The sequence below is a fragment of the Bombyx mori genome, chromosome 23, assembly GCF_030269925.1.
Source record: "Bombyx mori chromosome 23, ASM3026992v2".
NCBI lineage: Eukaryota > Metazoa > Arthropoda > Insecta > Lepidoptera > Bombycidae > Bombyx > Bombyx mori.
In genome coordinates, this window is record NC_085129.1 from 18,657,003 (window position 1) to 18,669,863 (window position 12,861).

The 12,861-nt window shown below is 39.9% G+C and overlaps 1 protein-coding gene across 2 annotated transcripts in view; it reads left to right on the top strand.

Annotated features, from left to right (window-relative positions):
* LOC101741591 (uncharacterized) overlaps nt 1–9,328 on the top strand; it is a 67,657-nt gene extending 58,329 nt beyond the window's left edge. For both annotated transcript variants that reach the window (XM_021350960.3, XM_062675358.1), the window contains exons 17-20: nt 1,278–1,611; nt 2,522–2,675; nt 3,545–3,752; nt 5,189–9,328. In XM_021350960.3, the coding sequence (XP_021206635.2) occupies nt 1,278–1,611; nt 2,522–2,675; nt 3,545–3,752; nt 5,189–5,269 (777 nt within the window). In that variant the 3' untranslated portion in view covers nt 5,270–9,328. The remainder of the gene's footprint in view (nt 1–1,277; nt 1,612–2,521; nt 2,676–3,544; nt 3,753–5,188) is intronic.
* Nucleotides 9,329–12,861: the final 3,533 nt, after the last annotated feature.

The window sequence follows — 12,861 nt, forward strand, 5'->3', positions numbered from 1 at the left end:
TTTTCTCCTGCCTGCCTGATAGTATAGTAGAACGCTAGTTATTTTATATTAATTTTAATTTGGAGTAATATCTTTCCGCAATAAATTCGCGGAAAATTAAACGAAATAAAAGCAGATATAGATCTACTGAGGGTGCATGCATCGTAAAACACTAAAGAAATAATGAAACTGAAACTGATGTATTTGCTTAACATATTTTTCAATTCCAAGAGTCTGAACTAATTTTCTCAAAAGTTATAAAAAATTTACATCCTTAGCAAAAACTATACTTATAATTAGAAAAAAAAAAACTGTTTGGTCCGAGGTCAATTTTTTATCTGCAATGTGGCCTGACTATCAAAATATTTGCCCACCCCTGCTCTAGACCATTAGTTTAGGAAGGAAAAAAAAATGTATTTTCATGTTCTGTTACACGCTGCTTCATTAAAGGACTTTGAGATTTTCTCGCTTTGGATACAAAGGATATTGGTGAGATTGGTATTATGTTTGCGTTCTAACTGCTTTGGTACAATCATTTGACCTATTTCTGCCGCGACGCCTTCCGCGCACAATCTCAATCTGTACAACTGAGATTACGATCTCTTATCTCTGAATCGGTGACGTCACACACGTTCTGATGTCTACACTGAGTATAGGTACTATTTGGTAACGTGACGAGGAGGCGGATTTGAATGAACTGGCTGTTAGTAAATCCTACCACTCCTGGCTGAGCCTCTGGTCACCCATCCGTTCACTTGTCCTGGTGAAACTGGGAAGTCCTTCCACCAGTGATCTTTCCTTCCTAAAACAAAGGATGAACTGTGTGAATGAGGATATGCGTGAGAAAGTCGTGAGTGCAGAGATTACCTATGATTGGTCTAGATAGAAAAAGACATATTGCAACAACCCCACTGAGGGATAAGGACAAGATGTTTTTTTAATTTATTGCTTAGATGGATGGACGAGTTCACAGCCGACCTGGTGTTCAGTGGTTACTAGAGACCATAGACATCTATAACGTAAATGCCGCCACCCACCTTGAGATATGAGTTCTAAAGTCTCAGTTTTTACAGTACAACGGCTGCCCCGCCCCTCAAACCGAAACGCATTACTGCTTCACGGCAGAAACAGGTAAGGCGGTGATACCTACCCGTGCGAACTCACAAGAGGTCCTACCACCAGTAAATAAATGAAGGCTGTCCCCTTTGAATACTCAGTGTATCTCAAAGTGGCTCTCAAGCTGGTCATATAGAAATACCCGCTATTGTCGTAAACGCACTGGTTCTATTCCCTTGCAGTCGTCGTGCGGATTGGACCCGCCGCAAACGTACGACAGTAGTGAGCCGCTTGAGCGTTCCAAGCCGGACAAGGATTCGAACGAGACCTTCATAAGGCCCATCGAACCCACGCACAGGGACAAACTGCCGAACATCCCCATAATACTGGAGAAAAACAACTCGGAGACCTTGAAATACAAAATGAATGAAGAGGTCATTGTTTACGCGAACTATTTGGACAGCAAAGCGAACGCCAGCGACGTCAGCTCGAAGAGATACAAAAGGGACGCCGAAGAGATGCGGAGTAGTTCCGAAGAGATGAACTACGGCGAACCCGACAAAGAGATCGGACCCGGTAAATATTATGCTTTTGATTGTTTAGACTAAATAGCCGACGGATTATGTAGAGATTAATGACTTACCTGACCGCGACGGGGCAAAGCAAAAGCCGCCGTCGCCGGAAAGATGCCTTGTCGGATCCCCCGGATTCACTCTCGGTGCTTTTAGATCTCTCAAGCATTGGTCACCGTCCTCGTCGAGCAAACTAACCCATAGACACAGCCCACTGAGTTTCTCGCCGGATCTTCTCAGTGGGTCGCGTTTCCGATCCGGTGGTAGATTTTGCAAAGCACTGCTCTTGCTTTAGTGTTAGCATACTCTCAGGTTGAGTCCGTGAGCTCACCTACCCGTCCGCACGTAGCTGGAATAATAGCCTCTTAGGCTACCAGCGAATAGCTAGGGGAAAAAGAAGATTCGTGAAGGCAAGATTCAAGTCATATAAATATATAGATACAGCCTAACCAAAAACTTAATTACAAGATTGTTTCTATACCATTTGCCTCATTAGGGCTTCCCTTTTTCTAATTTCCTCTTCGATCATCCATAAAGTGCCATTGTCAAAGCCAAATGTTAGTGAATGTTTTTCATCGATGTGCTTAGGAAACTAGGTATTTATCGCTTAGATGGGTGGACGAGCTCACGGCTCACCTTATGTTAAGTGGCTACTGGAGCCCATTGATATCTACAACGTAAATGCTGCCATCCACCTTGAGATATGTGTTCTAGTCTCAGTATAGTTACACCAACTGCCTTGCTCTTCAAACCAAAACGCATTACTGCTTCACGGCTGCAATAGGCAGGGTGGTGGTACCTACCCGTGCGGACTCACAAGACGTCCATTAGAACGCAATAGCTTCGGAGTGAGTCAACCAACTGACCCCCCACCCAGTCCCGTCAGTATATAATGACAGTGTCCGTCGTTGCAGACTGCGACACGGTCCGCGTGGGCATCCGGTCGGAACAGACGAGGAACATGTCGCTGTTCACGGAGACTGTGTGCGCCGCCAGCACGCACAACTACACGTACGCGGTGCCGCTGTCGCACTGTCTGCACCACACGCACGTGGACCTCACGTTCCTGTAAGTATGGGATCCCCCCGCCTCACCCCCTTCACCCCTCTCAACACCCCTCCCTCGCCAAACAACCCCCCCTCCCCCCGCTCGATAGCAAGTGGCTGCTCCACGGACAAAACTTACAAACTTTGTTACAATCCATCGTGGAAGTCAGGATCATGAGTCCCCCTACGTGTTTCATTAAACAATCGGCCCGCCCAGTGATGACTGGTCACCATTGCTGCCCCCCTTTGCATTACTCAGCGGGACATCTATTATGAATTTCTTAATGATAATTATTACAATTACTAAATGTTCACGATTGACTTCCACGGTGAAGGAATAACATCGTGTAATAACAATCAAACCCGCAAAATTATAATTTGCGTAATCACTTGTGGTAGGACCTGTTGTGAGTCCGCACGGGTAGGAACCACCATCCTGCCTATTTCTGCCGTGAAGCAGTAATGCGTTTCGGTTTGAAGGGGCAGCCGTTGTAACTATAGGTAGTTGAGATTTTAGAACAGGGGTTCGCAAACATATTTTGTCTACTGCCCGCTTTGAGAATAAATTATTTTTTAGCACCCCCATTTTTTCACCTAAAAACCACTATAGCGAGTGCTCAGTCGGTGTCTAAGAGTTCTCCTGATGAAATTACAAATCGCCTCCCAAGCCTCTACACAGCGCCCCCATTTTTTTTCTGGATCTCTTAACTCTCTCCTTGTGGGCGCTGCAGGCCTAAAGGGGGGCTTTAGGCCTGCAGCGCCCACAAGGAGGCGTTATCACCCACTTTGTGAAAGACTGCTTTAGAACTTATATCTCAAGGTGGGCGGCGCTTACGTCGTAGATGTCTATGGGCTCCAGTGACCACTTAGTTCGCGTCTGCCCTGGCACAGGTCGTCGAAGCTGAAGGAGCACCGTCTGTGCGCCGTGCAGTGCAACTACGAGGACACGTCGAAGCACTGCGAGCACGGGCGCGAGCTGAGCGGGCTGGCGGCGGGCGCGGGCGCGTGGGGCGTCCGGGTGCCGCTCGAGTGCAACATCGACAGGGTCATGAGGATCAGGTCCCGCTACGTGCACGGGAAGCCCGGCTTCACCAACTGGGTGCGTGTTCTCATTAGTTTCAGCCGCGGTTTAGATACTAATTCGGTATTAGAGATAGAGAGAGAGAGAGAGAAAAAAAAGAGTATTCTTTATTGTACACCAAAAAAAAAACAAGTTTCATTAAATACAAAAAGTACAATTGGCGGTCTTATCGCTAAAAGCGATCTCTTCCAGACAACCATAAGGTGGACAAGAATCATTTGGAAATGAAATACGCGCAATATCACTACATAGTATAAAACAAAGTCGCTTTCTCTGTCCGTATATCTGTCTATCCCTATGTATGTTTAAATCTTTAAAACTACGCAACGGATTTTTATGCGGTTTTTTTTAATAGATAGTGTGATTGAAGAGGAAGGTTTATATGTATAATAACATCCATTAAATAGTGGAGGAATCAATAATAAATTACAGTTTCCGAAGCGAAGCGAGGGCGGGTCGCTAGTTAATAATAATAAATATCAGCAAATGCCCAATGGCAGGATAGTTGGTTTTTTTTATTGCTATTGTAAACAAGCATACGATACAGCTTATGATCAGTAATCACCGTTGCTTATGGACATCACCAATGCCAGGGGCATAGTTAAGCCGCTGCCTACTGCTTTGAGTACTCTTCACAAGCCTTGTTTGAAGAAGGCCATGTAATGAGGGAGGCTCATTCCAGAACCAGATGGTACGTGACATATATCTGATCCCTGGATGAACTCTGCTCCGGTCTGCTCTATTCTTTATCATTGTCCGTTTAAGCAGAGCAGAATACCGTCCATTCGATCAGTAAGTGGTCTAGCACCCCGTTTCCTACCTGTTGAGTATTCTCCCGGAGCTTCGTCAAACAATCAAGCGCATTAACAAGTTGTGTACGCTTAAAATACTTTTCAAAAGTGACTCTGCTTAAAATGGCCCATGTCCTATGCGAGAGGCGACTACGCCCACATTTCGATGGGGTCATATTCAATAAAAAAAATTATGCCCAGCCCACCTAGTGTTAAGTGGTTACTGGAGCCAATAGACATCTACAACGTAAATGCCGCCACACACCTTGAGATATAAGTTCTAAGGTCTTAAGTATAGTTACAACGGCTGCCCCGCCTTTCAAACCGAAACGCATTACTGCTTCACGTCAGAAATAGGTAGGGCGGTGGTACCTACCCGTGAGGACTCACAAGAGGTCCTACCATGAGTAAGAAGTTGCTTTAACAAGTTGTGTGCGCTTAAAATGCTTTTCAAAAATGTTTAAAATGTCCCATGTCCTATGCAAGGGGCGACTATGCCCACATTTCAATGGGGTCATATTCAATATGGGTCATTTGCGAGGTCCATCAGGTATACCTTATACGCGCTGGCCAAAAGCCCCTCGCATCCGCAGTTAACGTGCTAAGAATCCATGACCGAAGCGACCACGGACAAGTCTAACCGGCTTCTCGTTCTTCCTCCAGGATCTGTGCGGGCCGCATCAAGACCACAAGATGCCCTTCGTCGAATTCAACATTCGCATGTACAGCGACTGCGGTAGTTAAACAATTACCATAGTCTAATAGTGAATCAACAGACAACCTTTGGATGGAACGTCGAACTTCAATCGGAATATATAAGAATACATACAGTGCCGTTAGAGAATTATAACGTACAAAATTTACCCGCGCAATGTATCACAAATAAAAAATTAGCTGGTGCCCGGGGTCATTGGCCTCGAGGGAGTCGGGCCGTCGATTACCGTCAATGTATATTGCGGGCTCACCGAACACTTTCAACTTAAATGACATTGAAATACGCAGAATGACCAGAAGAGACACGAAACTAACAGATAGAAACTTGGCTCTGTTTTAACTAACTTCTAAAAAAGGAGGAGGTTCTCAATTCGACTGTATTTTATTTTAAAATGTTTGTTATTTGTATTAGCTTTATCGAGTTAATATTTTAAGAAAAAGAAAAAAACGAAATACGTACGTACACATAAAATTTGAAGCGGTTTGGAGTGAACACCGAATATTCGTATGTTTTTTAATTACTAAATTACTTGGACGAGCTTATTATTATTTGGTCACTAAAGTCCATGGACATCAACAACGTAAATAACGGCACGCTGCTTGAGACACGAGTTCTAAGTCTCAGTTTTTCAGCACAGCTTTTTCTATATAAAGCAATCATTGATTTCAACTTAGAGCTTACTATACACCGGCGGTTCATCCCCGTTTCGGCACAGGGAACTGATCCGTGCAGCCCGTTTAGTAATTGACACTAGATATCGGAGTTGACATTTGACTATACTGTCAATACGTGACAAGCTTTTACTATAAAAGTCTTTGATTAGTGCTTATTGCGTCAGAAGTATCAAGGTAACCCAAAGAGCATTAGAGAGGGCTATGCTTGGAGGTACCCTGTGAGATTGAATCGGGACTGAGGATATTAGAAGAGATGGCGACTGAAATGACGTGACGTCGGTAGGACTGCCGGAATGTAGGTGTGGGGGATCGCTCATTATGGTGAGCCTTGGGAAGGTCTGCAGACTGATGATGAAGAAACCACATAGATACCTTTTTTTTGTTTTTTCTTTTCCTACCTATGCTGATAGCCTTAAGAGGCTATGTCAGCGTTACCGGACAAGTAGTTGAGCTCACGGGGCTCCAACCTGGCGAAGTTTCTAACACTGGCCTTAGCGAGAGTAGTGCTTCGCAGAATCTACCGCCGGATCGGAAACGCGACCCACTGAGAAGATCCGGCGAGAAACTCAGTGGGCTGTGTCTGTGGGTTAACTTACTCGCCGAGTCCTTCGTCATAAGCGACGGGTTCGACGAGACCGGTAGATACTTTGATGAAAATACTCAAATATCTAATGATGAAATATCTATAACGCGTTTAAAGATCTCGTCGCCAATAAGGAGTGACATTCTCCATGAAATTCAGTTCCCAGTACATATATATTATGTTATTTAAATCTAAAAAAAAAAACTAATAAATTAAAGAATATAATCGCTGTTAATTTTTCTTTTTATTATCTTATTCACTGAGGTAATTGGCTGCTAAATCGTCTCGTAATATTTTTGGACGGTTTGATCTAAGAACTAACCATTAAAGTGTAAAAAGATTTCTTAAAACACCGCAGTCTCGGAAAATCAATCTAGAAATGAACCAAGTATTGAATTTAAGTATTAGGGCAGTTTTTTTTAAATATATTTTCCAGTCTATCTCGTTTGTAAGCTGTAGAAGTATTAGGCAAAAGATAATCTCCTTTCTGAAGATCTGATTTAGATATACATTAAGTAACTCGATACGTTATGATAAGACGGAGTCGTCCGAACTAAGTCAAAGTTCGGCGAAGTGAGGAGAAGTTTTACACGAAGCGGGCAGAAGTCGTGCGAAGTTAATTTCGAGCGATTGCCTTCTTTTGCGGGAGTCGTAATCTTTTGAATTTTATAAGTTTTAATAATTAATTCTAAATTTAGTATAGGTACGTAATACATTCCCCAGTTATTTTTATGTATATTTTAATATATTTACAAAAAAATGCAGCTCTCATTTTCTTTCGTTAAATTTATGTTTAAAAGTATTAATTTTAAAAATATAATTTTATTTATACGAATTGATTAAAAAAAAACAGAAATACTCAGTGATAAATAATTATCATTCGTGCGTGACCTTTGTTAATTGTTTTTTTAAATAAGATTACTTTTAGAGAGAAAATGTAAATCTATATTTTTTTTAATGTATTATTTTAAAAGTCTTCATAAACATTCCAGTTGTTGTACTTAATTAATTGTAAGCAAGAACACGAGGATAACATATAGAAAGATAACTTTAAAAGGACCATAGGAAGGAGTGGGTATATCTTGCCGTCTCTCACGTACCAAGATGGCGGTCATTAGGTCGTATAGAACTACCCTCAATGCGATTTGAAAAGTGTTGTAACGCGAACATTCCCGAAGGGTATTTATTCTACATTTCATTTTAAATGTCTTAATTTTGCATTAAATACGTGCGTGACAAATAGATGAATAACTCAATATCTCAATATCACGCCAACCGATTTCGATGATTATTGTTTTTAGTGTATATTAATTTGTTTTGGAATATCTTTTTTTTTTTCTATTTGAAGTCGGTTTTTGTTAAGGCATGTCTATTTACAATTATCACTCCATACTGTATGTGACCCACTCCTTAAATTAAAATAAAATAAACAACATCGATTCCCTCTGATATTTCCTAGAGTATTTAAAATTTAATATTATATAATATATAGTATACATTACTTGTAGTACGTGGATGTATAGTATATATTATATTATACGTAAAAGAAATTTTGCTTATGTAATTAAAGCTAGGTAATTATTGTTCAAATATTTAGTATCTCTTGCCATAAAAAAGTAGATTTACAAAAAAAAAAGTTGGTGGGTTTGTTGTAATTAGTATTAAAATTAAATTAATAGATTTCATCACAATATTGAAAAAATAGTTTTTTTTTAGATTTTATTTTTATTAAAAATATCTATGTGTCGAGACATTTATATTTTTAATACGCTTTCAACATACATATTATAAACTATTATTTTAAATAACTTAAATTATGCATTGAAATTTGAAAAGTCAATATTTATTTAACAAATAAATTTTATTAATACTGTTTGATTATTTGTTTAGAAATGTATTATACACGTTTTTTTTTTTTAATTAATTAATTAACACTATAATTATTGGTAGCAAACGTTTATGGTAAAAAAAAAACTCAATTTTTTAATATCGGTACGTCAAATTCATCGTTAAAATAAGAATGTTCGGAAAATAAATTATTTATATTTAATTGTGTTTTGGTTATGTACGCGCGTGAAAAGCTTTGACTTGAAAGCGCTAAAAATAAATAGATTTCGATTGATAATAACAAGGTCACTGTCTATAGAAAAATCATTATTTTCCTACCTATTCGTTGGTAGTCTAGGGGGATATACCAGCTACGCCCGGACAAGAAAATCATGGAAGTGATAGACAATGCATCTAAGTAAGTACACATGAGGCCGTCAGGGCAAAAGTGACCTACGCTTATCATAGTTAGTATGGAGGTAATTAAATTTGAATTTTCATGAATTTAAATTTGAGTAGGCAAAAAAACAATACGCGCAAAAATAATGTTTACAAAGCCATCTGTTATCTATGGGTGAAACTATGGATAGGCCGGTTTTGTATCAAAACTTCTTATCTTTTGAATAAATAGCAGTATATAAATCCGAATATGAAAATTTGTTGGCTAGGCCACTTTTGCGCTGACCGCCTCATATAAGCTTGAATATAAAAAATTGTGAGTTAGGCCACTTTTGCGCTGACGCCTTCATATATGTCGCAAGATATCAAACTTTTATATATCTATTGTTAAAGCTCTTGAAATGATTATGTAAATCTATTCGCAAACATTTGTCATTAGAACGATAAAATGTCCAATAATGTTTTATTTTTATATAAATTTTGTTTTTATTTATTATGATTATATTAAATACTATCGTTTATTGAATATAGTTTTAAGATATCCGTAATATTACGTGTCCACTTTGTATTGTGTAAGTTGTAATTAAATTAATAATGTAGACGTTTCCTTTTGTATTTATTTTATTCCCGAATTCCCGTTATGTATATTGTACATCCCCAGTGCGTTTCCAGAGATCATTTTTGCCACGTACCATCCGGCTATGGAATGAGCTCCCCTCCACGGTGTTTCCCGAGCGCTATGACATGTTCTTCTTCAAACGAGGCTTGTGGAGGGTATTAAGCGGTAGGCAGCGGCTTGACTCTGTCCCTGGTGTTGCTGACGTCCATGAGCGATGGTAACCACTTACCATCAGGTGGGCCGTATGATGGTCTACCTGCTTAGGCAATAAAAAAAAAAAAAAACACTTTGTTTTAATAGTACATTCGTTACACAATACAATTGAGTAATAAATCTCATGTCTCAAGGCCACCACTCGCATCCTGATGTCTATGGACTGCTATAATTACTTAACACCAGTCGCGTCTGTTACAAGTTTGTATGTAAACAAAAAAAAAAGAATGAATAAACAAACGTATTATTATAGCTAATAACAGTTGTTGTTACGTAAAAAACGACTTTTGTTGCGCAATTTCAAGGTACGTTTTTGCGTGCACACAACTACGATCACGACACGAAATTGCATTAGAATTGTATTTCGAAACTTCCGTCTTTCGTTATTACGTTTGCGGTTTTCCATCATTTTCCTATTTTAGGTCGATTACAGACGTTTCTAGACGTCTTTCAATCTCTTCCTCGGAGATTAGCGTTTTATAACCAAATAAATAAGACCTTTAATCACAAAGATAAATGTATAAGTGAAATGTCGCCTAAATTATTAGTGAAATGTCGTATCGTTGTATTCTTCTTTTTCTCCACCTTATCCCACTAGGTGGGGTCGGCACAGCTAATTTTTCTCTTCCATTCTCTTCTATCAGCCGTCATCTCAACACTCACTCCTTTCTCTCTCATATCGTCATTCACACGCTCTATCCATGTCTTCTTCGGTCGACCTCTTCTCCCTCTACCTTGCACTACCATTTCCATACATCTATTAGTCACATGCATCTTCTCTCTACGCATCACCATGTGCATACCACGCTAACCGTCCGCTCCTTAATTTGTTGCTTACCGGGGCCACTTTCACAAATTCCTATGATATACCCACTCATTCGTATCGTCGTATCGTATTCGCGGGTACCAATTTTTCTAATGAAATACGTACTCAACAAATGTTCACGATTGACTTCCACGGTAAAGGAATAACATCGTGTAATAAAAATGAAACGCGCACAATTAGATTTTGCGTAATTACTGGTGGCGGGACGCCTTGTGAGTCCGCACGGGTAGGTACCACAACCTTGCCTATTTCTGAGATCTCTACTGAACTATACTGAGATCTTAGAACTTATATCTCAAGGTGGGTGGCGCATTTACGTTATAGATGTCTATCGGTTCCGGTAATCACTTAACATCAGATGGGCTGTGAGCTCGTCCACCCATCTAAGCAATAAATAAATAAAATCATTATCCCTCGATATGCTATGGAACGTACCGAATTTAAAAGGCAAAACAAGTGACATTCGCTTGCAATTCCATTTACTTTTGATTATAAACTAATAAAAAAAACAATGTCACAATCTGTACTCCGGTCGGAAACTGATTAGACAAGATTTAGGCGTCAAAATACTTGTAAATTTGAGGCAGTAATAACGATGATTTCTTTGTAAGGCACCCAGACTACGTCCGAAATAGATAGACCTTTATGTATCAGGTCCAAGATCCAGCGGTAGCCTTAAGAAAGGCTGGTTGGATGTGGTGTAAAGGCGGATATGGAGGATCACCTCATGGATGGCGAAGACCGGGCACAGTTGAGGAGCTTAAGCAGGAGCACGAACCCTGGCAGTAGAACTGGAAAAAGCGAGAAAGAAGAAGAAAGAGGATGCGACTATTGAAAGATCAGTTATATTTAAATACACGCGGAATCGTTTAAGTACTCTGCAAGTTAAGCGTCTGATCAGACTCGACGTTGTAACGCGCAAACCGGTCCACAGCCTTAACGCAAAACATTCTTGAGTTAAAGCCGAGTTCACATTGTAACGCGCAAATTATTAATATACTTAAATTCGGTTCGCGAAAAATTGATTACTAAATATTTCAATGCTAAAACGAAACAGAATTTGTTGTGTGTGTGTATATTGAAAAATAGTAATAAAAATCGTATAATTAGGTACCTAAAGTAGGGCAATAGAACACATAGGCCAGATGGTTTTAGAATTAATTTCTGTTCGTCTGTTTGTTTGTTCGTTGGTGCTACTGAATTTTGCGTACATTTTTTATTTTTTTTATTGCTTAGATGGGTGGACGAGCTCACAGCCCACCTGGTGTTAAGTGGTTACTGGAGCCCATAGACATCCAAAACGTAAATGCGCCACCCACCTTCAAATACAAGTTCTAAGGTCTCAAGTATAGTTACATTTTAATGATATTAGTAGGTTTTGTTTTGTTCAAACATGATTTGGCAACAATTTCGGAATTGACTTTTCCTGTACCTATTCGTTGTCCCAATGTGAATAATATTCCTCTTTGCGTCGTGGATCCTCAATGCAGAGGGTCGTGAGGTCGTCTGTGGGATTTAAGGCGATCTTCTGGCGAACTTCGCGGCACGTCGATCTGTCCTCGCCGTGGACCGCCGTGGACCGCCCCACATGCGGTCGTGTTGAGTGCTCTACTGATTTGGTTAAATACTGACAAAAGAAATAATATTATTGATAATACTGTTACGCGTTGGGGTTCGGTATAAATAAAATTACACCAAAGTACAACTAAAAACTGTATTCAACACTTAGAACACTTAAAACAGTTCAAATCACTAAAATTCTCGATTCGCTTCTTCCGCCTCGCTTCAGGTGATCCGTTCGCTGTTTCGCTTCGAGTAGTTCCGATTACTGACTGCTGCATGCCATCCCTGCAACGCGTTTATAGCTGATACCACATTCCTAGAATTATCGAGAATATTCCACACATCTCCAGTATTGTGCTTCCACTATCTAACATTAGATGGCGTTGTACTTCTCTTCTCCTTCGATATTCGTTCGACTATTCGGCAATGGATGGCGTTACTCTTACCGGCGTAACAATACCGAAAATTTATCTGTCCGCTACGTACAAACCATAGAACCGGATTCCACTGTTGAGGACTATCTACGCCTACGCGAAACGAAGTGTAGTTTAAAGGGTGGAAAGCTATTCTAAAAGTAAATCGATCAATCTTCACCCACAAAATCCATTGTAATTAACATTGAACGATTTGAGTAATAACACATTACGAAGCTTATGATAATTTGGACGAAATTCCTGTCTTTGTGTGACTTGCTCTGAAGATGTTGTGTATGAATGGGTAAGAGAATCAGGTGTTAGAGATGTTGCGAACATATAGCATGTGTCAAAATTTCAACTACGACTGATGGCAAGGCTTATTGTGGAGCCGCATAATAATTGAATGACAAGACATGTCTGATGTATCGTTTAATAAAAAAAATGGCGACGGCTATGCGCGATGAAACGGATAATAAAAATCGTATGTTAAAATATAAAAAA